At 38.2% G+C, this 27,892-nt stretch overlaps 1 protein-coding gene and 1 long non-coding RNA gene across 3 annotated transcripts; one reads left to right on the top strand and one right to left on the bottom strand.

Moving 5' to 3' along the window:
* The first annotated feature begins 15 nt into the window (after positions 1 to 15).
* Positions 16 to 27,570, top strand: LOC146705966 (sucrase-isomaltase, intestinal-like). Of its 2 annotated transcripts, none has more exons than XM_085463887.1 (48): positions 16 to 128; positions 3,457 to 3,577; positions 4,033 to 4,118; positions 4,371 to 4,491; positions 5,238 to 5,347; positions 5,508 to 5,659; positions 6,559 to 6,730; positions 6,908 to 7,007; positions 7,257 to 7,369; positions 7,471 to 7,596; positions 7,713 to 7,844; positions 8,090 to 8,209; positions 9,882 to 9,995; positions 10,156 to 10,240; positions 10,623 to 10,740; positions 11,444 to 11,615; positions 12,434 to 12,550; positions 13,242 to 13,396; positions 13,817 to 13,901; positions 14,039 to 14,095; positions 15,572 to 15,696; positions 15,891 to 15,979; positions 16,218 to 16,267; positions 16,511 to 16,693; positions 17,174 to 17,308; positions 17,964 to 18,170; positions 18,267 to 18,421; positions 18,695 to 18,863; positions 19,399 to 19,495; positions 19,810 to 19,922; positions 20,416 to 20,541; positions 21,027 to 21,155; positions 21,302 to 21,418; positions 21,530 to 21,592; positions 21,669 to 21,785; positions 21,878 to 21,968; positions 22,074 to 22,212; positions 22,890 to 23,023; positions 23,202 to 23,236; positions 23,411 to 23,527; positions 23,886 to 24,034; positions 24,493 to 24,577; positions 24,756 to 24,812; positions 24,956 to 25,080; positions 25,359 to 25,447; positions 25,898 to 25,947; positions 26,749 to 26,916; positions 27,111 to 27,570. In XM_085463887.1, the coding sequence occupies exons 2-48, from the start codon at positions 3,457 to 3,459 to the stop codon at positions 27,186 to 27,188; spliced, it is 5,448 nt and encodes a 1,815-aa protein (XP_085320013.1). In that variant the 5' UTR covers positions 16 to 128; the 3' UTR covers positions 27,189 to 27,570. The 2 variants fall into 2 exon arrangements, with proteins under 2 accessions (XP_085320013.1, XP_085320014.1); XM_085463888.1 differs by lacking the exon at positions 16 to 128 and adding an exon at positions 3,044 to 3,094.
* LOC146705967 (uncharacterized) lies at positions 13,838 to 19,974 on the bottom strand. Its single transcript, XR_014921434.1, has 4 exons — positions 19,845 to 19,974; positions 19,377 to 19,663; positions 14,665 to 14,772; positions 13,838 to 13,899 (listed from the first exon to the last, which is right to left on the bottom strand). It is a non-coding gene; the product is annotated as an uncharacterized LOC146705967 (long non-coding RNA).
* Positions 27,571 to 27,892: the final 322 nt, after the last annotated feature.

The raw sequence follows: 27,892 nt of genomic DNA, 5'->3' as shown, positions 1-27,892 counted from the left end.
ATGACACATGTAGAGACAAACGGCCAAAGTTCACAGAGTGAAAACACTACCAGCCTCACTATTGCAGCTAGCGATCATAACCAATTTCGCCTATCACCAAGAGAAGATAATCTTCCGTCTCTTTACAGGTGAGTTGAAGGACAGGGCAAAGCTTCATAACCACACCTCCAGAAGAAACACTTGTGTTATTGGAGGAAGTATGGCCTGATTTATCCAGTGAATGATGGTCTTTCACAACATCGTGGCAACCGCTAGGTACTGTCCACTGTTTGCCTTTTAAGCACTTTAGATGCTTTTATGGTTTTAAAACCTTAATCTTAATCTGATTGAAGTAACTATCAAAGCTGAATACTAACAATTATTGCCATACTCTTGATTTATGAGTGTGTGTTGAGGACACACTTAAGCATAAATTTTGTGTGTGTGCTGTTGATATTTTGTAACTATTCCATTCTCTTGGGACACAATAAAATGCTGTAGATTTATGTTTTTATTACAGATTATGATCACCAACAATAAATGCTGAGCCTATAAATAATTGACCAAATGAATGCCATGGAGAATAACATGTTGTGCTTTCTACTGTGGGCAAATGACTTTTCCATTATGCTATATTCGCCATTGATCAGATTAGACTACAATCCTTTACATATTATGTGACAAAATGATAACCATGTTGGATATTGTTGAAATGTAAATGGCCTACTGCAATTCTATCAACCCTGCACTTGTCACTTGTCCATTTTTCTGAGATGTTGTTAAGGAATAATAGTTTTTAATAATCCTGTTTGCGCAAAAATAGTATTTTCTGAATGTTAAATGTTTTGGTATTGCTTTTTTAGATTTATCTAAAGAAATAGGCACAATTTTTGTGGTTTTGCAACAGGCTGCTAGTAACAAAGTGCCTCAAGATACATTTTAAAAATATTTTCAGTGCTAAGTTGTTATGTGTAGGCACAATGTTGATTCATCAATTGAGTTAGGGGACTTTTTTTTATACACAAGTAATTCATAGAAAATGGTAAGCTATAATGGACAGGACTAAAATGAAAAAGCAACCAATTTCCAAAGAAAAAAAATTCAAAAGCCCTCCAGAAAGCCTGACGAACTTCTGCTCAGGACCACAGAGCTAGCTCAGGAATTTTGCCCAATGCTTTATGCTTTATTTACGAATTCCTGAGTTGTAGTGCAGGATCCTATTTTTTTCTTTTCTTTTTCATTAGTGTTGAAACTGAGGTGTAACACTGGATCTAGTGGATTTTTGCCACATATTAACAAGCCAACAGAGGTTGCATTAAAACCCATTATTACTTCCATAGTTGACTTCAAACCCTTGGAGACATTCTAGTTATGCAGCTATGGAATTACTTAACAACTGATAAAGACAACATCTAATATTATCAGTCAAATACACTTAATTCACTGTGCCGGTGAACATTTTTGATTTCTTTCATATGCTGGCTAACACTGTAATACTTGAGTGTGTAAGGTTGTAACCTAAAATGACAATTACCACTGTGGTAATTTCTTTGTGAGTTCTTTGTGCTTCCTTCCACGTTGACGAGATTCCCATTTCCAGATGCATGGATGCTGATAATATTCCCACCCCTGTGTTTCGCTGTGGGGATGGTGCTCTTTGGGTCTCTCCCTTCTTTTTCCAAATATAGACAGCATCTGTTTGAGCTTCCAGTATATATATTCAGAGTTATTATAGTTTTGTATTTTCTAAGTAGTTTTATTTTTATTTAATTTTGACTTTTTTGTTTTTAATTCGGTTTAGTTTCAGTTAGTTTCCAGAGCAGATTTTCTTATTCCAGTTTGCATGTTTGCATTACAAAGTTAAAGCACATCATTGCAAAGCAGTGTTTTGTGCTAAGCCTCAATAAAAAGGTCAGTTTTTCTGGGATCTAAGAATAATGACCAGGACATTTCTGAAATAATTCTGTTATTGTGTGCAAATCAAAATAATTTATGCTTTTTCAAAGAAAACTAGTAAATTTAGAAATGTAATGTTGAAAATCTCTTGCTTTGCTAAAAAAGTGTTTGGAAGAGGCCTAATAAATGTTTCCTTATCTGTACCTTGTGTGTGTGTGTGTGTGTGTCTGTTGTAGCTGATATTTAGTAACTATTCTGTTGTGTTGGGACACAATGCAATGCTGTTAGGGTGTTTTATTGTTATTGTTGATTTTAATCAAGAATCAGTCCTTTGATTATGTGTTTATTGCAGCATGTGATTATCAACAAATGCCAAGCCCATAAATAATTGACCAAATGAACGTGCCTTAGAGGCTAAAGTGCTTCACTTTCTAGAGACTGGATTTTTCTATCGTACAATATTCGCCATTTGAAACTAGTTCTCAACCCTTCAACATATCATGTAACAGAATGAGTGCCATATTGCTGTTGCTGAAATGTAAATGTGCTACTGCAACTATGTTACACATATTTTTTTATGAGTGTAATTGGTTTTTTTTTTTAAATTATTTGTGTTTTTTTGTCAGTTGTCTATTTTTCTCGTATTTTTAAGGAGATATTTTTAAAAAATAATCCAAACCAAGCCAACTTTATTTATGAAGTGCTTTAAAACAGCAAGTGCTGACTAAATGCAAACATAACATATTAATAGTAATATATTAAAAAATATATATTGCAGGGGATGCTGCACAGTGATAAACTGATAAAATAACATCCCAACATCTCAAAAGTTGGGATGGGAGAGAGGCTATGTTCATTTGCTAATTATAGACTACTAACTATGGGTTTTGCTAAGTCATGGCTAAGTATGCACAATAATCTTTAGTTAAATTCTAACCACACAACCATGTCCATGCACAGTGTGCATGATAATGGGGTGATTTCTAACAGCCCGCTAAGCAGATTGTAGGCTACACTACTTCTATCGAATGATAGATGGTTTATGGCTTTGGGACCTGCATGAAACACACGTACACACACACACATACACACACACACACAAAGTAAAGGGGGTTGAGTCTCTGTGACAATGCACAACACTCCCTCATCCTCTGGTTTATAAGGGTGCTACTGCTGTCAAACTTTGAGTACTTGGCCCCAACCTGTGGAGGGAACCAAGGTAAGACCACAGAGGCAGGCTGTTTAGCTGCTCAGCTCAAAAATATTACTACTTATACCTTACAGTATGGAGGAGAGTACACTCGCGTGAAACCTAATTGCTTGATGGGTGCATCTGCAAAGATTAGGCTAAGACTGTTGAACACTGTCTTCAATATCCAACTTTAGGTTTATTGTAGTCTCACATTCTCGTTCTTTACTGTAGGTAATTACATTTTCTGTCTCAGTTTTGCAAAGCCTTTGCAGAAACTTCAAGGTTGATGCAATGAAAACGTGAAATGTTAAACTTCTTATCCATTCCCGGGTTTTAATGATTATTGGCCTTTATAGTGTTTTGCTCATGTTCATTTTTGTGTGTGCTAGATGGGGAGGAGACGCTTCTCTGGCTTGGGGGTGACCCTAATGGATCTGTTCATGCCGATGACCGCGACTGCAATCACCTTTTTAGTTCTGTCTGCCACCACAGTATCTGCTGTCAAAAAGGGTAGGTGGACCACCGAGGCATGTCACATACCTTTAAATGATACCTCCTTTGAATCGAGTCCTTCATCCTGACTGCAGGCAGACAATATGCCCACTGGATAAATATCTATATACCACAAGTGCATATTTTTTTTAAAATCCCTGTGATGTGTCTTTTAGTGTAGGTAGTTCTGTTTGCACATATACAAATTACTCTTACTCTGATTTCAGTGTTTTTAGCATTTTTCTTTTATTATTGTTTTCTTATATATCTCTAGTTTGCTTTTTGTTTCTTCTTTACCCTTAAAATATTACATTACTTCCTTCTTTGCGTGTTTGATCATGATTATATTTCCCAATGCAGAGAATAATCTCCATATCAATTTACACTAGCAAAATTGCAGCATTTACATTTTATAATATTGATTTGATTGCTTGGCTTCAAGGAGATATTTAAATTTTTTTTGTTGTTGCCAGGAACAACTAAAGCATTTGTCCCTACCTGTCCCAACATTCCTCTTGGTGAGAGAGTAGACTGCTTCCCTGATCCTGGAGCTTCCCAGGTATAAGTCACCATAGTTTCCTAGAGTCCAAAGTAATGTGTGAACAGAATATGTTTTTTTTCCCCCTCAAAGAGCCTACACAGAAAAAAAGTTATAATCAGTGGGTAACTACTAACGTAATTTTTTTCTTGCACTGCTTATAATGTCTATTTAAACATTTGCAGTGGTGACAAAAAGCAGTAGTAATACTATTCACAGCATTAGTGACATTAATGCGGATAATAATAAAGACAACAACAATGCACTGAACAGGCAAATTGTGAGGCGCGTGGATGCTGTTGGAGCCCACGGGATGAGAGTAACGTTCCCTGGTGTTTCTTCCCAACCAACCATGGATACACCGTGGAATCGCAGGATTCATCAAGCCCTTACGGTAAAACACATTCCCCTCTTATTCTGTCCTGTTTTGGGACTCATGTACTCACTAACAGAGGAAAATTAAGTGGCCTTCTAGTTAACCGCCTCTTGTTCCTTCCACTTATCTTTTTCACATAATTTTTCTTTTCCTTTTTCACTTTTTTAACTTTGCCTATGGCAAAGTTTTTGGTATAAATGTGGCACTATTAACAGGTTTTTCTTTTTTCTACCCTCATGTGAAGTGCTGGGTATTTCATGCATTTTCCATCCATGAGCATAGTCAGATATGCATTATGACGTGAGTTTAACTGTCACATAAAAATGAACTAATTTCTTTTTTACTACATGTAAGTTAAAATGTCATCAAACACGTTGACATATTAGCGCTGACAACGTACTCGATAAGCTCTGCACCCTTTTATCACTGAATGACTAAAGTATATTGTTTAAACAGATTCCCATTTTAATTCACCCGACAATTTTAATGTGATGCTACAGCTGTGGAATGAGACAGGAATGCTTGCTTATAGTGAATCATTAGATCGTTAGGTTTATGTCTCTAATGTTACAATTTAAGTGCGCTGGGACACTGAGACGACTGTTAAATGGAAGTATGTGAATGTAACTGAATCAAATTGAACTGCTGCTGGTTGTCTGATACCGATGTATCCAATTGATTTCTATAGTATGTGGATATGATGTATTATGTGGATGATATATTAACCTTCTTACCATCTTATTGTCTTCTGTTTAATTTTGCAGTTCTTAAAGCAAACCTGATAAGAATGGATTCTCCGTCTTTATTCGGTGGGGAGATAAAACAACTGTCGCTTGAGGCAGAAATGCAGACAAACAATCGTCTCCGATTTAAGGTGAACACTTACACCGTATGCAAATCTGCAGCTTACAGATATATTTAATGGTCAAAGGATTTGGATTAATGAAAGGATGCTTAATACAAAAATAGCAATATACATGAGAAATTGTTACTGTGACTGTGAGATGAGGCCTGACTCCTTTCCTCTCCCTCAGATCTACGATCCCAACAGTAACAGATTCGAGGTCCCCCATGAACACATCAGCAGTCTTCCCAGTAACCCATCCATTCCCATCAGCAGCACACTGCAGGTCACACAGAAACCCTTTGGCCTTACTGTGCGCAGGAAGGAGAACCAGAAAGTTGTGTAAGCAATCACTCTGCGTAGGTGCCGTGAGTATTTGTTGTGATGGATGGAAAATAGGGTTGTGTATGCACATATGCCTGCACAAATAAAGACGGACGAGGATATATTTGTTAAAAAATTTATTGCAATAGAGGCTTGTTGAAATGATAACTTATCAGAATTCTGTCGCTTTAGACAACAGAGGATAGATACTAATAGATTATCAATGATTCTGTGCATCATTTGAAATCATTGTGTAAGAACTTCTGTAAGATAATGCCCATGCAACACGTGATTACTTTGATGGTGATACAAGTCATGCTTGGCTGGCCCTAGCTGACACCACATTGATCAAGTACTCCTCAGATAAGATAAATACAGATAACAGAAGAATGGAACTGGAAACGTCAGCAGTGTATGGCTTCTTTTGAAGACTAGACAAATGCTACCCAGAGGCCTTATTAGAGATTAATGGGCTGGCCTGTCTCTGTGTGTTTTTCCTCCTTGTTGTTTAATTTGCTCTAAAAACTCATCTCCCAGAGTAATTATGTTTACTTCTAGTTCCATTTCACTCTAATTCCTTTACTTACTTCACTCAAACATGAAGTCATAATTCTGAGTAATCATTAATCCTTAAGTTAATCATTAAGGAAAATATCTTTGGTATCAAGTGAAAGCATACCAACCAAGAACATTGCTTTTGAGAGATCCCATTAAATTTAACGTTTTACATTGCACTTATTTAACAGAATTACATGTAATCGGATTACTTAAAAGTCAGCATTTGGGCAAAAATAGATTTTTTTCAGGGTTCTTTGTTTCCCTCTTACCTGCTCTCCCTTTCCCCACATCCCAATGTATCAGTCTGTCTTTACACTTCCCAGTGATCATTTAGTCCTTTGTTTCCTCATAACGTTCAGGTTCGACACCACAATCGCACCACTGGTGTTTGAAGATCAGTACATACAGCTGTCTGCCAGACTTCCATCACATAATATTTACGGCCTCGGGGAGCACGTCCACAGGCAGTATCGCCATGACACCAACTGGAAAACCTGGCCAATTTTCACCAGAGACGCTTTCCCTAATGGGGTGAGGACAGCATGCACATGTTGCATGTGCTTCTTACAAGTCTGTTTGCCTTCTCATAGGGCCTATAATTGAATGCCTTGTAAGCTGATTATTCTGTGTAGTCACCCCCTCAGTTTCAGTAAGTGTCCCACATGCCTCTATTGTATACTCATTTGTCCCACTGTGGCTTCTCTGCAGGGAACACACAACCTCTACGGACACTATCCCTTCTTCCTCTGTCTGGAAGATGAGAGTGGAAAGTCATTCGGGGTCTTTCTCTTGAACAGCAATGCTATGGGTAAAGACATATTCACACAAATGCAAGAACACACACTAGCAGTTGATTAAAAACCAACAGAAAGTGTAAAAAAAAAACCCACCCCACACATATATATTCTGAAAAGGTGACGCATTTGCAAAAAAAAAGGAAATAAGATAAAATAACCTTTAATAATCAGACACGTGGGAAATTTGTGTGACTTATTTTAAAATCACAACATAAACTTATATTGCTATGATTAAGCTACTTTTTTCTGTTTGTTTCCAGATGTGACACTGCAGCCTGCCCCAGCTGTGACCTACAGGACTATTGGAGGGCTTCTTGACTTCTACATTGTCTTTGGTGACACACCGGAACAAGTGGTGCAGGAGTTCCTCGAGGTGATTTTACTAAATGCAAAACATGTGGCGCGAGGTTTCTTGTTAATATTGTTGTGTGGCTCACTAATTACATTAAAAACACTTCCAATTATGCCGTTCAGCTCACTGGCAGGCCCGTCATGCCTCCCTACTGGTCACTGGGATTCCAGCTTTCTCGGTGGAACTACACCAACCTCGACATAGTCAAGGAAACAGTGGAGAGAAACCGTGCTGTGGGCCTCCCATATGTAAGATTCAGTCTGTTTGAGTTTTAAAATTCCTTTTATACATCAGACTCTCATTTGAGAATTGAAAATTGCATGGACATAGCATATCAATGCAGTGTTTTTTCCATCCCATGCAGGATGTCCAATACACCGACATAGACTATATGGAGAATAAAAAAGATTTCACCTATGACAAGCTTAACTACACTGAACTTCCTCGGTTTGCTGACTATCTCCATGAGAGGGGGCAGAAATACATCCTTATCCTGGTAAGAAGTACTTTGTGGCCATATTGGGTGTATTTATGTAACCTAGAAAAATAAGAAGAAATCATAAAAACTTCAAATCAAAAACAGACATCAAAGTGTTTAAATCATTACTTCTAGCGCACAGTAACATTTGCTACATCAGCAACACCAAAGAAGAAATGAAAATGACGGCAGTCGTGTAATTTTTATGAATTTATTGATTTGATTTGAGCATATATTCTTATGACTGTATCATTTGTCCCCAGGATCCCGCAATAGCCACCAGCAAGAGGGTTGGAGATGCTCCATATGAGTCTTATGACCGTGGCACTGCGAAGAATGCTTGGGTCACTGAATCAGATGGGAAGACTCCTCTGATAGGAGAGGTGAGCTACATTGTACAAGCCTGATATTCTGATGCATCAAGCGTATTTGCTTAGCAGCACCTGTCTGCTACTTACTCTGTTAATGATATCAAATACCAAAGGTACCACTCCTTTTATGTACTTAATCTTTTTTTTTTTTTTACTATATATTTACTATATGTTACTATATATTTTTACTATATACTATTATGTCTTTTTTGTTTTCTTTTTTTTTTGTTTTTACCTGGAAGACCAGTAAAACTAGACTATTACAGTACCATCATATGATATTGTTGTTGTTGTGACACAAAGTCACAAATTTAGTAGAAAAATACATGCTGTATACACCCTGTGTTCATCCACCTGCATCCGCTTGTCTGGATCAAATGTATTTGTGTTACTTTGTGGTTTATGAGTGCACACATATGTGTGGTTTGTGCTTTATTTACATATGTTGTTGTCTTTCGGCTATAAAAACAAAGGTGTCTGCCGCGGGACCTCTGCTGTTGCTGCATTTGTAATGAGGGAGATACATAAACAGACCTGGTATTTATTCTGCTTTTACAACCAAGCAAAAATTGCTTGGAAAGAACAAGATAAAAGCCTTTCCTGGTGGCACAACAATGTTGGCGTGCGTTAGAACATCATAGCAGGACCTCACTCAAACATTTCTGAACATTTCTGCTTAGTTAAAAAAGATGAGCGTAAACAGAGCAGCGGGGAGAGTGGAGGATTTAAGGAAAAGGTTATAAATGTAGACAAAGACATGTGCAGAGAAAGGGTAGGTGCAGATAGATGGACACAAATAACAGATTAGAAGAAAATCTACAGGGAAACAGATCGACGATCGCACTGAGTGTATGGTGACATACACAGGAAGCAAGACATAATGAGGGAGAGGAGACAAAGTAGATAGATGAATAAAGGATAGATAAGCTGGAAGGTAGAAAGAGACTTTAGAAAGGCAGTACGCACAGGGTCTGATAGAGACATGTACACAAAAGACCATAAAAAGGCAATAATAAAGTGACGTATGGAGTTACAGCTGCTGACATTTTATTTACACTCCTGTCATTATAAGTACGCAGCTGGAGATGATAAAATCTAGTCTTGAAGGAAAAAAGATGGCATCTGCAAGGAACTACCAGTAAACTTTGACCTTGAATTTCTGACCATCTGCTAAAAACATCTTCCTGTCATCCTAACACGCACACACCAAACCTCCACTCTTCTCAGTGGATGAATCATTTTTCTCAATGTGCATCACTAACGTTGACTTCAAACAGACATGTCTACAGATTCTTATTGCATTATTGATTCTCTCCTGTTGCTCGGCTCATTTGTCTCTTTAGCCCCTTTATCCTTTACCTTCTCTCCTTTTTCTGTATCGCATCATCATCTCTGTTCTCTGTTATTCCCACGCCCCTAAACTGTTCCTCCAGCATCTTCATAGGAACACTGATTTCTCACTCAGAGCTCATAATTTTGGCTGTTCATGCCATCTCATGTTGTCTGCATATATGTTATTGTGTAAACTAACCTCTTGCTTTATTAAACGCATGTTAAAAAAGCTGTTAAAGCTTTCTCCCAAACCTGGAAGGTCAGGTGTATAAACAAAACACTGGAATATGAGTTATGCCTCAAAGTTTTAGGGTTTTTTGGTAAACATCATGTCACATTCTCTCCCTCCAAGGTGTGGCCAGGGGAGACCGTGTTTCCAGACTACACCAACCCCAACTGCATCGATTGGTGGGTGGATGAGTACGAGCGGTTCTCCAAGGAGGTCAAACACGACGCACTTTGGATTGTAAGTCAGTTGTAAATACATAAAATGAAGGTATTATGCACACAGGGGCTGCTAGTCAAATTGTGGGCTGGACATCGGCACCAATAAAGAAGCACCGAATAAATTTTACTCTCTAATTTCTTGTATATTTACAAGAAAATATTCTCATATGCATTTGCAGGACATGAATGAGATTGCTAATTTCAAGCAAGGATCATCGAAGGGCTGTGCTGTTAACAAACTCAACTACCCTCCCTACATTCCAAGTAAGAGACATTGTTTTCTATGTTCTGGTAAGCCATGATAATGCTACATATTTCATGAAATAGGATATATCATAGAAGTGCAGCTGAACGTCCAACAATAGCAAACATAGTGAGTTCATCAGGCATAGTGGATCCCCTGTGAAGAATTCTGAAAATGAATCTTCTGCCATGTCTTTTGTTCTGACCGTTTCCCAGACAGGAAGATCATAACTATGAAAAGCAGCTTCCCCTGATGCCACCCTTTTTATTGCTCTCGTTCCACTTCCTATTAAAGTATACAGTACATCAATGCCTATCTCATCCTTTCACTCTCTTCCTTTTCTGCATCCTGTATTCTCTCTGTGCTGCTTCTAACTTTCCCCTTATCTGTTCTCTCCCCCAGAAATTTTGGATGACCTCATGTACAGTAAGACTCTGTGTATGGATGCCAAGCAAACCTGGGGCAACCACTATGATGTCCACAGTCTGTATGGCTACTCTATGGTCCTGGCTACTAAGAAGTGAGTACACAAGCAGTGTAACATACATAATCTTCAAAATCAAGTGATGTAGAAGCAGAAGTTACTGACCCATGGCCCTCAACATGAGTTTAATGATAATTTATGTACACAAACCTAGAAAGGCGCGCTGATATGAGAATCTGGTAGGGGCTGGCAAACAGTTAAAGAGTGATTTGTACAGACTGCCTGAAATTCATGAAAACAGCTAGTTGACTGCACAGATACTTAAAATAAACACCTGACTTGTAAACACATCTGTTTAGTTTATTCCTAATGCCAGACACATTGCATTAGCAGGCTTCATGCTAGCTTTTTTTTAGCGCTAACCTTAGCATAACATTAGCATAACTAATGGAACCTTAGCATAAATCCTGCTAATGCAAATGCCCATTTATGATAGATTAAATATCTTACATACTGTGCAATTTGCCTTATCTCTAAGATTGAAAGGTGCTAAACTGGCTAAATTTCAGAGTAACTAAACCAAAGAAAACCAAGAAAGAGTGTTTTTAGATTAGGGGAGACTTTACATCTCCTAATTCTCATTTCTCTAAAAGTACAGTATTACCCCTCATATCCACTTTTGATACCTGTTTCTCTGTTACTTGTGCATTTTTGCTTTTTTTTGTCCCCCTGTCCTTTTGTAACTTAGTGATCCGGTATCATCTGGTTGTCTCCTTTCTTTCTTCTCTCCATCCCACAGAGCTATGGACCGTGTGTTTGGAGAAAACCGCTCCATGATGCTGACTCGCTCTTCCTTTCCAGGTGTGGGAAAATATTCAGGTCACTGGCTAGGCGACAATGCTGCCACCTGGAATGACATGAAATGGGCTATCCCTGGCATGCTGGAGTTTGGGCTCTTTGGAATACCCTATGTGAGTAGCAAACCTTCAGAAAAAATGTTAAATGCTAGCTGACCAAAAAGCTTTGAATATAAACAAAAGAAAGATGTTTTTTTTCCACTTTAGCAACATATAAAAGTATGATAATAACATTAACCATTATCACACACATATGACATGTGCAGATGCATAGAATAGGTAAAGAAAAAAATAAAACAGAGGGTTTCACAAACTATTTCACGGACACATATATGCCTAGTTCACAGATTTCAAACAACAGTAGAAAAACAGTGAGTCAGATGTACACACACACACTTCCCCAGCTGTGCACATCAGGCATTTGTATATACATGCCAGGGACTCCTATTGGGACTGTATCACTGCAGCCTGCCTTTTAGGTTTCTCAGAAGACACATATAGAACACAGGGCAAAAGGGATTTGGATCATTTCCCTCCCATTGAGCCTGCTGTAAAATGTGACCAATAAGTAAATAATAGAAAGCAAACAGTCTCTGCAGAGTGGCCTTTGAATGCAGTCTATTTTTTGGACTCAATTGTGCAATTAATGTAAATAAAGATTACAACCAACAGCTACTGCCAGTAAATCTCAAGTGGACTGAGCCAAGATCAAGAGAGACATTTCAAAAGACAAATAAGGGGCTAAGTTATCACATTGGTGCCATTTTGGCTACTATAATCTAGAAATATTTCATTATCAAATCTGTCTAAAATCCTTGACATTCCCTGTTCTCGGAGTTTGTCAAATATTATTCAACTTTCATTTTTCCAATACAACAAGATACACTTAAATTAGCTGGTTTTGGCTAAACGTCGATGGAAATGTGTTTCAGATCGGAGCCGACATCTGTGGTTTCTTTGACGACTCCCCTGAAGAGTTGTGCCGTCGCTGGATGCAGGTCGGCGCTTTCTATCCCTTCAGTCGGAACCACAACGCTGAGGGCTACAAGGTACTCTAAAGGCAGCTTTTTCTGTCACAAGTCTTATATCAGATGTCACTTTTTGCCTGTTTGGTCTAAAGTGCTGCAGGGTATACACTTCATTTCATTTCATAACACTTTATAGGTGCTGTAGAGCCCGAGCAGTTAAAAGCTTTGCATAGCTGGGGAGAGACAGCTGAAGTGTGACCTTTGCTTTGCCCTACTCATGGCACTCATCACATCCCATACAGCTAGTTCCAACACATACACAGACGCACAAACGAGTTATGGGATTAAAAGATCACCCAGATCAGATTAAGGACCACAGCCTGCCCTCACCACTGTCACTGAACTAGCATCACGCATAATTTGTTTTCATTTACTAGCTGTCTTTACGAACTTTACCTCTGGATCGCTCAAATGTAAAAAGTAATTAAAAAGCGTAATGTAAAAGTAATTTTGTGATTATTCATTATGAACAGGCCTAATGTGTATTTGTTTGCACTACCTCACCCATCCTTTTGACAGCTTTATTGCCACTCGATTCTTCTAATTCTCTAGTCCTTCTAAAATCCTCTAGTTTTTTACTTCCCTCGCCCCTTTGCTGTTTGATCACTTTTCCATTAGTTTATCAGTAAACCCCCCCACAAATCTTTATTTTCTTTTCCCATTACCTGTTCCTTATTAGCCTCATCCCTTTAATCCGTCTTTCTGTCTCCAGCCTCAGGATCCAGCTTCATATGGCGCTGACTCAGTACTGGTGGCGAGTTCTAAACATTACCTGACGATACGTTACACACTTCTGCCTTACCTCTACACAATGTTCTACAAAGCCCACACCACGGGGGAGACTGTTGTACGTCCCGTCATGCATGAGTAAGTCACTCAGCATATTGTCTTAAATCAATTTAGTACCAAATAACAAAAGGAAAAATAACGATAATAATGAGATAAAAGTGATTGTGACATAGAAGTGAAAAAATGATTGGAGATTACTCCAATGATTCAATCATTGTAAAGCATGATGGAAAACTGGCATGATTAGCCGATGTAAGGACAGCTAAGCTATGAGGCCTAAACTGAAAAACACAGACAAATTAAAAAGAAGGTATAATCAGCAAATAAAGACACAGAAACAGTAACAATATATAAACAATATGAAGCTTTTTTTTTTTTTAAAAAGTTGGCATTAAACAGTGGAACATTAAACATATAGACCTTAATCTAAAATATATTTTAGTCAGTCACGACATGATGACAGATATCTAATTTCACTTGTATTCCTCCTCGTCGTAGATTCTACTCTGATAGTGAAACCTGGACAGTGGATCGCCAGTTCCTTTGGGGAAAACACCTGCTCATCACACCTGTACTGGATCCTGTAAGTGAACACACACAAACACACTCCCCTACTCATCTGTTTTCTTCTTTTCCTTCTTGCTCTTTCTGTATTTAGATATATAAAATTATGAAAATGTGAAAATGGCTAAAGACGCCTTTTGCTCTTGTGTTGTTCAGGGCGTAGACATGGTGTGGGGATATGTACCAGATGCTCTGTGGTATGACTATGAGTCGGTAAGAACATGTTCTGGTTGATTAAAATGTTTTCCATAAAGCACGACTATTTCCTTTAGTGTGATTGTCTTGATAGATCTATAGAAAAAAAAAGCAGTTGTATAATTAATTCAATTTGGACACTGCACTACTTTCAGGTCAAATTCTTGCTGTTTTCAGGAAGTTGTCCAAGCTAAGTGCACTTCCAAAAGTAACTGTTTTTAGGTACAATTGCCATAAATCAGACAGTAAAGTATGAGCAGCTGTTAAAATGTAGCAAACCCAGTTATCGAGTTAAAATAATATCTTCAATATAATCTGAACAAAAAACAACTGCCTTAAAAATCCCATTGAGCTGAATTAGCACAATAGGTATATAAGAAAATAGATTAAAAAAGAAAGAGATCAGATAGATGGAGCATCATGTTACACTGTGACAAAAACATGTTTCACATGAAAGTTCTTTGTTTGAGATCGTGAGACTAAGGCGATAAGACAGAGTGGGAGTGAGAACAAAGAGCAAGAAAGAGGACAAGGAGAAGAGAAGAAAGAGACAGAAAGATAAAAGAGGTGTTAAGTTCCTTTGGGACCTTATTTAGGCGCCATGGCGGTGATGGAAAGCATCCACCGATCAGATGAATGATTACGCTGGCTGTCATGCTGCTGGACCCTTGTCCTGGTTAGTCCCCCGTTATTATCTGGGTAGGAGTATAGAAGAGTGGAGGAGTAATGATGCAGTGAAAGTGACCATGAAAAACAAGCTACAGAGCAAAGAAATACTGCAAAAACAAATCGATAAGCAGTGGAATGAAAAGAAAGGGCAAACGTTGGACAGCACAACACAAAGACAGCAAAAACCAGAAACAAGAGAGAAAAACAGGACAAGTAGAAAGGAAGATGAAGATTAGGCTGCTGTGAGCATGTTGTCTTCAAGTGATTAGATATCAACTGTGGTTGATTGTGGGCCAATAAAGAAATGAATGGAGGATAGAAAGACAAAACAAAACAAAGAGAGCAATGTGAAGTTTATCTTTATAATATTTTGAAAACCATTTTAACACCCAAATGTCATGAAGCCTGTCGTCTAAGGTAAGACACAGGTTTAAAAGTTGACTGATATATAATGAGGTCCAGTGTTATTCAACATAATGTAAGGAAGTCATATATTAGTGCTTAGTCCACTTGTACAAAATGGAACAGCTACTCTACAAATCATAAGTCTTTTACTAATTATAGTGTGCTATAAAGGACATATTTAATTATTATGTCCTTTTTTTAGTTGATACGCCCCTTCTAGTTTTAAACTGGAGTTTAAATAACAATTACTAATGATGACTAACAGATTTGAGGGATCAGGGCACCCTGATTAAATTGAAACTGAACTAAAACACAATTAAAAATCCATATCTAAAAATGAAAAGTTAATTGCATGGATTATTTAGCACACAAGAGGAAAGTTAGGGATATAATATTTTATTCTTCTGTCCTTCTGATCAGATGCAAAAGCTAACAGTCCGAAAAACACACATGGAAATGTATCTACCAGCTGACAAGCTCGGATTACACATCAGAGGTGGAGCTATCCTCCCCACACAGGAACCTGATGTCACTACCACATACAGGTATACACACACACACACACACACACACACACACACACACACACACACACACACACACACACACACACACACAAATGTGCGCATAATTTTATACTGCACAATTCTTTCATTTTATTGGACTATATTCATTGGATGGATTTGTTCATTTATTCATATGTTTGTAATTTTACATTTGTTTCTGTATATTTAACTAGTCGGCGTAACCCAATGGGTTTGCTCATTGCTCCTGATGACAACGGCAATGCAGATGGGGAACTATTTTGGGATGATGGAGATTCCAGAGGTATTATCTCTTTTCTCATCTTTTGCCTTTTTGTTTGCAAATGTGTTGTATCTGGGGCACTACAAGTTTGGTTGTTTGTTTTTTTTAGCAAAAAAGTTAATTAATTGATGTGACTCTGAAATCACTTTCAGTTGGCTCACTTACATTAACAAGTAGAAGTGAGCCACTTTGCTATGTACCTGTGAATCACTCGTGTTCATCTACTCAGACAAAGATCTGCACATCCTTCTCTTTACAGATACAATTGAGAATGGCAACTACATCCACTACAAGTTCTCTCTTAAGCAGGTGAGTTCACCTCACAAAACCATGCAGCACTTTTTCAAATCCAGCCGACATGTTCCTTTCAATCTGCGCTAAAGTTCAAAGTTCCAAACCACATGAGAATTTTAGCTTTTCCTGTCCATAATGTGCATTTCTCATATGTTAACATTACTCGAGGGCAACAGTGAAAATAAATGCTGTATCTCTTAAATCTGGGATAATGTGTAGAAAGTCAGATCGTGTGATTATGTATCTGCTGCCTTGCAGGGAGTTCTGACTATGCAGGTGACCCATGCTGGTTACAATGATCCGAACAACCTGAAGTTTGACAACATCACTATCCTTGGGATACCCGTTCCTCCCGTGTCCATCTCTGTGACTCATGTTGGCACCACAAACTCTACTACCACATTAGAACCCAGCAACATCCACCACGATGGAGACAAGAAGGTAAACACATGAATGTGCATCGACATGATTACGTACAAAATAAATGTAAAATAAAAACAACATTACTGTTTTTTTCATATCGAAGGAAATTATGTTCGCAAAAAAAGTTAATGTACAAAACACATGGTGTAATAGTGCTAGCAATGCTAACACCATGTTACTGTTACTCACGTGTCAGTAGAATGTATATTTTAAAACGCCACACATTTATTTTTATCTCCAGTTGAGCATCAGATGATCAATGCAGAGGCAAAAGTAAAAAAAGATTTACAATATTATTGTAAGAATAATTATTAATTGCTGTAGGAACAACTAATTTAGAAACATTACAAATAATTCTGAAATGAGAGGACATCCATCATCAAGCCCACATTCTATCTTGAGGAAGCAGGTTTTGAGCTCACTAGCATGGGGAAATTTGAATTCAGAGACAGCTCAGAAAGGATCACCGCAAAAACATTTTCCTCCCTTAAACTTCAGGTGCTGTTCCTGCGTGACCTCAGACTGACCCTCGGGGAGACCTACGTGTTGGAGTGGGAAGTGATACGCATCGACTGCCATCCAGAGGAACATGCGGATCAGGCTAACTGCGAGGCCAGAGGCTGCATCTGGGATGTAAGTAAAAAATGGTCATATGCTCACATACACATGTGTTTTTCTAAAACACAAGATAGGTGCATATGACAACGAAGTATAAACTTTTTCTAAATAATTTATTAAGCAAGTAATCCTTTTTGAATCCTGTTATTAATTCAAAATAAAAAAAATTCTAAGCTTTGATCTGAACTGTTTATGGTGCATGACACCTGTTCTTACTGCCATAGTGTCAGAATCAGGTATCAGGTATGAACAGGTAGAAGCACCAATCATGACTGGAGTGAGATGGGTGCATATTCAATTCAATTCAATTCAGTTTTATTTAAACAGCGCCAAATCATAACAACAGTCACCTCAAGGCACTTTATATTGTAAGATAGACCCTACAATATTACAAACCAAGACAAACCCCAAAGTCATATGACCCCCTATGAACAAGCTATTTGGCGAGAGTGGGAAGGAAAAACTCCCTTTTAACAGGAAGAAACCTCCAGCAGAACCAGAACCGGTTGGGGTTATTAAAAATAAGATAACGTTTCTATTTAAGCCTTTGATGTGTTGCTTTTGTGACTATTGCTTTAAATTTGTTAATTTTGTAGAGTCTCCCAGCGATTTTAGAAACAAAGTTGCACATATTTAAAATCTCTATGCTTTCTTTTATTTCCCTACGTAGCCAATTACCAGTGGACAAGGCCCATGGTGCATCTATCCTCAAGACTATGGTTACACTGTCACGTCAGTACGGGAAAGAAGCTCGGGCATGACACTTGACATCACTAGGAACAGGAAGTACAGGAGCAGCGGTCGTCCACAGTCACGGGATATTGACACACTCCGTGTTGAGATTAATTATCACACCGGTGAAATGCTGCAGTTCAAGGTCTGATTTTGCTCATTTATTTTTTTGTTCAGCCAATGGTGCATCTGTATTGATTCTACCTATATGCTAATGCAATAACAATTCCTCCGCATTCAGATCTTTGACCCAAACACAAAGCGCTATGAGGTACCAGTGGGATTGTCACTTCCTGCCACTCCTGAGACTGATGAGAACAAGAGACTTTACAAGGTGGTCATTGTGAACGAACCATTCGGCATCCAGGTCATTAGGAAAAGCACAGGAACCGTAATGTGAGTATCTTGGCTTGCATTTCCAAAAAAGTTGGAAGTTGGCATGCTGTGAATTAATTGTTGATTTTATTGATTTTTTGACCTTTCACACAGTGATTTCAAAATATTCTTCCTACTGCTTATTTTTAGTACTCACTTACAGAGAATTTAAACTTCTCTAGTTAAATAAAGCAAAGATAGGGAGAAAGGATGAAATTATTTTGTAGATATGTCAAACATATCGCAATTAACTCCCTCCCTCTCTCTCCCTCACTCCTCTGTTGCATTTCTTAGCTGGGATTCATCTGTGCCAGGCTTTACCTTCTCAGACATGTTCATCCAAGTGTCAACTAAGCTGCCATCTCAGTATGTTTATGGTTTTGGGGAAACAGAGCATCTCACCTACAAGCACGATCTCAACTATCACACCTGGGGCATGTTTGCCAAGGACCAGCCTCCTGGTGTAAGTATCACACTAACACGCATACTGTAACATCGCACATGTGTATATGTATCTGCAAACAATGTAAAAAAACGAGTGCTACTCTCTATTTGACAATATTTAGTTGTTATTTCTACTCTTGATGCAGAGATTAAAGCATAACTTCCCTGAAGGAATGGTTGAAAGGTATAGATTATTTAGGCATTAGTGTGTTTCATCAAAACTGGTTTCATGCTTGCTGTATACAAGAGCACCCTGCACTAAATATCTTTAGCAGCACGAGCTGTAGAGGCTATAGAGATGACTTGTAAAGAACCTGCCAGAGAATTGAAAGCCCATTCATGATACTTTGATGAGATTCTATTGACATGAGCGTTCACCATGACACCATCACTTTATGTCCTTGACATTATCATGGGTAGTTGCTAAGCTTAAAAAATAGCTCCACAGGGTTCAGACAACTGTTAAGGGAAATAAAACAGGGGAGGGGCGTGCTATAGTACATGTTAAACATGGTCCACACTTGATGCTCACTTTTTGTGTGTCTCTGCTGCAGTACAAGATGAATTGCTATGGAGTCCATCCTTTCTACATGGGCCTTGAGAACACAGCTGATGCTCACGGTGTGCTGCTGCTAAACAGCAATGCAATGGGTAAGCGAAATACACACACATCACGTTGGAACTGATGAATAAACACTATTGCTGGTCCACTTTTGCATCTACACATAATCACACATGTTCCTCTGATGGGGAGATATTTGCATGACCAGCATCACAAAATAAGCACACCCCTGCTTTTGTGTCCTTTGTTTTCATCCCCTGAAACATAAACAGATGAACGTGCATTACACATACTGTTATATCCATACATTTCTTGCGAGGATAGTAATTCCTACTGTAAATTTAATGTACATTTGAAAGTAATGAAAATGTCACGTAAATGTCTTTTTTGCTTTGTTTTGTAGATGTGACCTTCCTACCTGATCCAGCTTTAACCTACCGAACTCTGGGTGGCATCCTGGATTTCTACATGGTCCTGGGACCTACGCCCGAGATGGTGGTGCAGGAGTACACTGAGGTACGTCTTCTGGACTTCTGGTTTGTTTGCGTCTATGTAGTTTGTGGGGTATATCGTCATGGTAACTTGTGTCGTAGAACTAAGCAGAGCAGGGTATGCTTCAAATAAAAAGTTCCCGTTGGTTGCAAACAATTTTATATTGTTCTGCAATTACTAATATATGAAACAGGATACCTATTTGTATTTGCTCACCTTAAATCAAATTCACACGTAGTCTAAGCTTACATTTTTATATGTTTTATTAATTTGCTCTCAGATGCTAATCGTGTCTTTTGAGAACCGTTCACAGTCAGCATTTTTGCCAGCTTTCCTTTTTGTGCTCCAAATAGGCTAGATGTAATTTACAGGGCCCTGACTCTGGGCAGCTGTTGATAAAATACAGCACCTTACTTTTTTGCTTCATTGTGCACTCTTATTTAGCCAATCCCGCATAACACCTTTTTCCCTGTGCTTAACACTTTTTGACATCCTTGTTTGTTTTTCTTCTTAACAGTTGATTGGACGACCTGTTCTACCTGCCTATTGGTCTCTTGGGTTCCAACTCTGTCGCTATGGTTACGCCAATGACAAGGAAATAGCAGACTTATACAAAGACATGAGGGCAGCTGCTATACCCTATGTAAGTTCATGGAGACAGGATGTTTGTACTTTCTGCAGTTCTGTGGCAGAATATATTATTCAGCGATGGAGCAAGTGTGCACACCTATGATATTTGTTTATTTAAATAAAAGACATTTAATTTATGAATGCTTGTGAAAAAGAGAGAAAGTCTGCACAAAGTTTAATAATTCAATTCTTTAAACATTCGTCTAAAGGAACCATTATTTGTTATGACATATTTATTAATTAAAACCCAGCTAATGATGCCTTGTTAGCAAATGATTTATAATTTAAATACTATTCCTGTTTTCATTTTAAAACGTGATTTAGCTGTTTAGTGCTTTAGTAATGGGTTTATTTAAAAAACAAACAAACAAAACAACTTTAAATAAAAGTTAACTGTATCCACTCACTATATAAAGTGCATTCAGGTGAACATGTGGCAGGCTGTTCAAAGTTAGTTAAACATCTGTTCATTTGAGCTTGAATTGCTGTCTGTTCCAGGATGTGCAGTATGCAGACATTGACTACATGGAGCGTCAGCTGGACTTTGTCCTGGACTCAGAGTTTAAAGGACTACCTGCACTCGTTGACAGCATGAGAAAAGAGGGCATGAGATTCATCTTCATCCTGGTAATGACATATTAGTAACCACAGGGAAGAAAAAAAGATGTTTGAATGTGATGGTAGTCATTTATATCTGCAAAGGATAAATGTTATTGAAAAAGTAGCCACTGTCTACCACTGGACACACAAGACTTGTGCATATTTATTTCCAGGATCCCGCTATCTCAGGCAATGAGACCCAGCCCTACCCAGCCTTTGCGAGAGGCAAAGCAGCAGATGTTTTCATCAAGTGGCCCAAACACATCAGTGATGGAATTGTGTGGGGCAAGGTAAGAAGGAATGAAAGGTTACATGAGGTTGGACAACATGTGTGTAGCTCAGTATGTACTGTAAAATAAAGCATTTAAACTCTGTGGCTTTTTTGTGGCTTTCTTCTACAGGTCTGGCCTGATTATCCCAACGTTACAGTAGATGAGAATCTGGACTGGGATACCCAAGTACAGGTACAATAATATCCATTCACCTCACCACCTCAGATATATTTAATATGTGCCTAAACTTAAGACTTCTCACCTCCAGCTCTACAGGTCATACACCGCATTCCCAGACTTCTTCCGGCCAGAAACAGCACAGTGGTGGCACCAAGAAATCAAAGAATTCTACGAGAAAACGATGAAGTTTGATGGCCTTTGGATCGTGAGTGTCCAGAAGTAGAAAATGTAACAAAGGCACCTTTATACCAGATGTCCTTTTCACTCTCATCATCTGGACTTTACCTTTCCATGCAGGACATGAATGAACCTGCCAGTTTTGTCCACGGCACAGTTGATGGGAAATGTCTTGGTGATCCAAAACTAGAGAACCCACCATATATGCCACGTAAGGCTGAATGTTGTCTTTGTTCATCCTAATTAGATTACAATAATAAGAATAATTAGGTTATTAAACTCATTATGTTTATCTACATGTGCCTGCATTTTGCAGCCTTGGAGTCCAAACATCTTGGCTTAAACCACAAGACTCTGTGCATGAACAGTGAACAGATACTCAGTGATGGAACGAGAGTCAGACACTATGATGTCCATAACCTGTACGGATGGTCGCACACCAAGCCAACCTATGAGTAAGTGAATATGCGTTTATATATGTGCCGGTTCATGTGTGTGTGTCGTTGCAAGTCTGTATGCGTGTTTTTGTGCGTTATTGTTTTCTTTCCTGCTGACATCAGTATCTGTGCAGGTGCTGTTATTGTTTTGTATTTAAGAAAAGCAATTAACCATAAAAGGTCAAGCGCTCTTTTTTATTTATTTATTTTTTTACATATTAAGCATCCAGGATATTTCATCTGAGTAATGCAAATCATGCCAGAGATCTGTTTTAATATGTTGAAGCAGACAAAATTGTCATCATAATCTAAATCCATAATTGGAATAAAGTCCAATTGCATATAGGTGAATAAAAATAATGTAAATGTAAGACTGAAAATTCATATCTTTCAGCATGTTTATTTAACTTAACAATGTGAAAATACATTTGTCCATGAAGTGAAACACTTTTCTCACCGCAGAGAAGAATTAGCTGCAGAAAAGGATACGCGGACGCTCAGGCTGTTAGCTCAGTTGCTTTAGCTTAATTTAATTTAAAAAATAGCACCTTGGATAATTCATTTCTATAATAAATGAATAACTGCTTTAAAAGAAAGACGACACTTTTATGTTATTCTAATTGCTCAGCTATGTATGCGCACGTGTGTTATTTGCATGTGTAAGGCAAATATGCTTGTCCTTCTCCTTTGCACAGTGCCCTTCTGGACGTGACTGGTAAAAGAGGCATAGTGGTCACCAGGTCCACCTACCCCTCTAGTGGAAAATGGGCTGGACATTGGCTCGGAGACAACAATGCCAGCTGGGACCAGCTTTACAAATCCATTATTGGTACACATACACATTTATTTTTAATTTTACTCTTCTGCATAAAACGTGCTGTTCGTAATTGTGTTTTGAAAATATATATTTTGTCTTTAATACATAGGTTAACATGATCCCAAACCCCTAAAACGAAGCAAAAACTCTAATCAGTTTACATAATTTCCAATGTTTCTTTGCTCTACAGGTATGATGGAGTTCAGTCTCTTTGGGATCCCTTACGTAAGTATCATCATCTCTCCTGGCTTTGACCCTCTGAGTGATCTTGTACTTACTAAATAACATACAGTAGCTTAAATTGAGTTTCATTATTTACATCTTGAAATGCAATGTGTGATTTGATTCAACATGATGCTTAAAAATACAAAAGACTTTGGGTTTGACTCTCTCTTTCAGACCGGGGCAGACATTTGCGGGTTCTTTAATAAACCTGACTATGAGATGTGTCTCCGTTGGATGCAGCTGGGTGCTTTCTATCCATACTCACGCAACCACAATGGCAAGGGCAACCCGGTGAGTGGGTTAAATATGCATCCATAGAGATGGATTGGATTGTGAATTTTAAAATCAGCTTATTTGACTTTTTCAGGTTTATATTTGTGCAGTCTGACTTAAATTACTAAACCATCATTGGATCTTAAAATCTAAAGGTTTTAAAATGTATTTTTGCTCTTGGATTCAGTGCCAACAATTGAATTATTTCATTATCTATAGAATTAATTTATTTTTACACCAATCTGGGAATTAGGAGTTTGTCTAGTGTCATGAACAGTGCCATGAAAATGGTGCTTTTACTCATGAACTTTGCTTTTTTTGAAGCTGAAATTTTGAAACTTTTAAATAATAATGTGTTTACATTTTTTTCTTTTAGAGACAAGATCCTGTTGCTTGGGATAAACCATTCGCCGAAGCAAGCCGGGATGTCCTGAACATCCGTTACACCCTCCTGCCCTATTTGTACACGCTGATGTATGAGGCACATACAAAAGGAAACACAGTGATCAGACCACTTTTGCACGAGTAAGCTTAGATCACAACACACACAAATACACAAACACTACTAACAAAACATCTCTGACTGGCTGCAGATGTTCAGTTAAAGTGGTAGATAAAACTCACTTTGGTTACCCATGACTTTTGTATGGAGTTTAAGTAATTTGCTCATGAGAATAACTAGAACTGGTAAGAAAGTTAGAATAGTTTTTCTTGACAATTGCACTTCTTTCATATCGGCATTTCAAAAGCTCTCTGAGCAAGGCACTGCATGTGAGATGATTAGCTACACTTGGCAACTTCCAAACATGAACACGTGAAACTCTTTGAAAAACAAGATCAATTTAAGTGACTCTTAAAAAGTTGCAGCTGGTATTTAAGGAGCTGGCTGGCTGAGTTTAATTGGCTTTCATCTGGAAGCCACTGAATCCTGAATGAGTGCTTGAATACTGAGGTTTAATGGCGTCTGTGCTGCTGTATCGCAGGTTTGTGGACGACAAATCTACATGGGAAATCTACAAACAGTTCCTTTGGGGACCTGCCCTACTTATCAGCCCCGCACTTGACCCGGTATGCTGTAACACACACACACATGCACACACACACACACACACACACGCACGCACATACACGCACATACACGCACACACACACACACACATACACACACATTTTTTTCCCCTTTTTCTTTTAAATGTCTACACCATTAGTGTTGGGATTGATTGTTTTTATTTGCGACTGATTTCAGGGAGTCACAAATGTGAATGGCTATCTTCCCAACGCACGCTGGTATGACTACCACACAGTAAGTATTTGTCTATAGCAATAACATTTAAAAGCAAATATTTGTTATCAATGCATTTGCATAATTCTGTTGATTAAAAGATGCCTTCACACTCTACCTGTGCCTCTAGTACTTTAATAGCATTCAATCATTTCTTTCATCAGGCCGGAGATGTTGGAGTGCGTGGCCAAATGATTAACATGCCGACACCCTTGGACCATATTAACCTGCACATCAGAGGAGGATACATCTTACCCTGGCAGAAGCCCGAGAACACTACATACTACAGGTGAGCACACATTATGCCCCATACAGTTAGCTACAGGTCTGCATCCTGTGTGTAGCGTGACCTGTGTGCTTGTTTGTCGGTTAGTGAGAGAGAAACACATATTGCTTGTGTGTTTGAATGTTTTTAAGTGTGAGTGGGAATGAGAGGTGGGACACTCAGGTGATGATCATTTTCAACAGTAAGGAGATCAGGCCCCTGTTTGTTCTCAGCATCAGGTTTAAACAGACGGTGTCCTTTAGATATCTGCTACAAACATTTCCACTGCTTTTTTTTTTTAGCCGGAAGAATCCTCTAGGACTGATCGTCCCTCTGAGTGACAGCGGCACCGCTGAAGGATCTTTATTCTGGGATGATGGCGAGGGAATTGGTAAGTGAAAGGTCCCTCTTAAACACCTACACCTATCAACACACCGAATAGCATGGGGTTTGACATTTAATGTATGTGTTTATAGAGTGATTATTCACACATGCATATACACACAAACACACAGAACACAGTGCTATTTTATTTTAACATTTTAGTAATCCTGTTAGTCAGTAGATAAACATCTTGCCAGCTCTTTGTTGTGTTTTTCTTTTAACGAAAGGCAATGCTGCTTTGTCAGTCCGTCTGCTTAAATTGAAATACTTCAACAAACATTCCTTTGGACTGCTATTAAAATTTAGAGCTACTTTTTTAATCCCCAGTCCTGATAACGAATGGTGATTTTCTAGCTGTCTTATTTTCTTTTCTCAATGCATTACTTGCTTACCTGGTCATGGTGTCATTCATCCAACCAGTTCCATGTTCACTTATTCACGTATTTTCTCTCCTCAGACACGGTGGAGACCAACAAATATCTTCTGATCTCATTTTCAGCACAGTCGGTGAGTTCAAGAGCCAACTACGTATCGTGTTTTTTTTTCATTGTCATTATTACTGTAAATGCATGCTTTAGCATTCAAAATGGCCAAATTAAGTGGATGTCAAAGGCTAACTGTTAGCAGTTGGTGGTTTGAAATATGTTTTTCTTCAGATAAATTTCTAACTTTAGAAAATATTTTGACACCGGTATTAAAAAATAGAAAAGAAAAGGGAAAAGAAAAATGTTTTAGTGCTTTAATGATATAATATTAACACATAATTTTAATTATGTCAAAGCAGATAAGTGACCATTATAGTAAAAAAATGATAACTCAGTAGATGCTTTCAAATTACTCAAGAGCAAAGGTATTTTGTGCTTAAATTTTTGTGGCTTAAAATGAACATGCTTAGTCAGAAGAGAATGAAATGTTGTGTTTCTTCTTCCTCGACACCATTTAGTTAAATAAAACAATAAAAGCCACAATGTAGTCACCACCAGTTTTGTTGGAAGGTTTCTGCAAAAGTTCATGTTTAGCAGTCAGACAAGCTCAAAGCATTTCTTTCACAAACCTGAAAAACTTGGACATGATCTCAGAGTAGATTTAGTATCTGTAGATACACCAAAGGGCTTAAAGTGTCTTCCAGTGCCGATTGTTGTCCAACATGTCATACAATTACCGCAATCCTGTAAAACTGATAGCTGGTGGAATTTATTATTATTATTATTTTGTTTATCAGTGATACAGATCAAATATGTAATCATTTGCACTGGATGTATTTGGTTTTCATTAACCCTCCTCCTTGTCTCCAACCCTCTCATTTAGAACACCTTGTCCAGTCAGGTGACCCACAATGGTCTTACTGCTGGTGATCGGCTGAAGCTGGGCGTCGTGAAGGTTTGGGGTGCAGGCAGTACTAAGATCACAAAGGTTACCCTGACTGTAGCTGGAGTGGCACATAATCTCACCCCAGAGCACAACGTTGACTCCCAGGTCAGTGCATTTGTGGGATGCTCATTTTTGTTATACACATCTAAACACTGTAGGTTTCTCTATTTAAATGTAAATAATTAAAGAGCGTTATTATTATCATTAATATTATACAGCTCACAAATAACGAAGAACAGGCCACGTTAAATGAACGAAAGGATTAAGTCGCCCTCTGTTTTCTCTGCCTCTTCTTATAGGAGCTGATTATTGATGCGACTTCAAAGGATGTTTATGTGGATCAGCCTTTCATCATAACATGGCAAACCAGTGTCTGAGTGCGCTATTTGTGTTGACCTGTAAAAAATTAAGATATCTATGACTAATGATGGAGTAATTTAAATTAAGAAGTGAATATAGTGCATTTTCTCTGAACATGAAATCTGAAACCTCAGTTTGTACCAAGTACAAGAGTGAAACTGTCCTGTTTACTACTGTTCTGCACTTCTACGTAAACGTCAAGCTATATTTCAGAACATTATCCCATCCACCAACTGCTGTTGTTAAAATGTGCGATACTGTAGAATCAGTGATAAGAATAATGGTTTAGCTGCTTGTGTTAAATGAATCCAAGTGCATTAACTGTATGTATTTACCATCATTTGCATTTCCGTTCTGATCTGATAAACAAGCCACAAATAAATCAAACAACTAAAAGTGTGTTTGTTGTTCTTCTCCTGTGTGTCTCTGTCTTCTTGTTGGTCATATTAGCCAATGAAAAATAGTTTGGAATGTCAGCAACAATTCATTAAGTTGTGGAGGAAAGAAATGCTAACCTAATTTACATGCAGGATCATTGATTTCATGATAATATCCTGGCAAACAGTCACAAACATCTTAAATCTCTTTGCAATAGGTGGCTATGCTTTGATTCATGTGAAAAGTGTGTTTGTGTGGATGTGCTGGCATCTGTTTATAGTACAGCTGTGTTGCCACAATTAATTACCCATAAAATGATGCAGTTATTCATTAGTCAGCCTGC

This window comes from Copadichromis virginalis, linkage group LG7 (genome assembly GCF_057382275.1).
Source record: "Copadichromis virginalis isolate Kocher_CV1m ecotype Utaka linkage group LG7, C_Virginalis_male_GT1.1, whole genome shotgun sequence".
Classification (NCBI taxonomy): Eukaryota; Metazoa; Chordata; class Actinopteri; order Cichliformes; family Cichlidae; genus Copadichromis; species Copadichromis virginalis.
Note: the sequence above shows the minus strand (reverse complement) of the source record. Positions and strands in the feature narration are given on the sequence as shown.

Bases quoted from the DNA above. Each gene is read 5' to 3' on its own strand.
- LOC146705966 (XM_085463887.1), top strand. From the start codon at position 3,457: ATGGGGAGGAGACGCTTCTCTGGCTTGGGGGTGACCCTAATGGATCTG. The intron at 6,731-6,907 runs GTGAGGACAGCA...GCTTCTCTGCAG, and splicing joins GAGACGCTTTCCCTAATGGG to GGAACACACAACCTCTACGG. The intron at 20,542-21,026 runs GTAAGTTCATGG...TGTCTGTTCCAG, and splicing joins GGGCAGCTGCTATACCCTAT to GATGTGCAGTATGCAGACAT.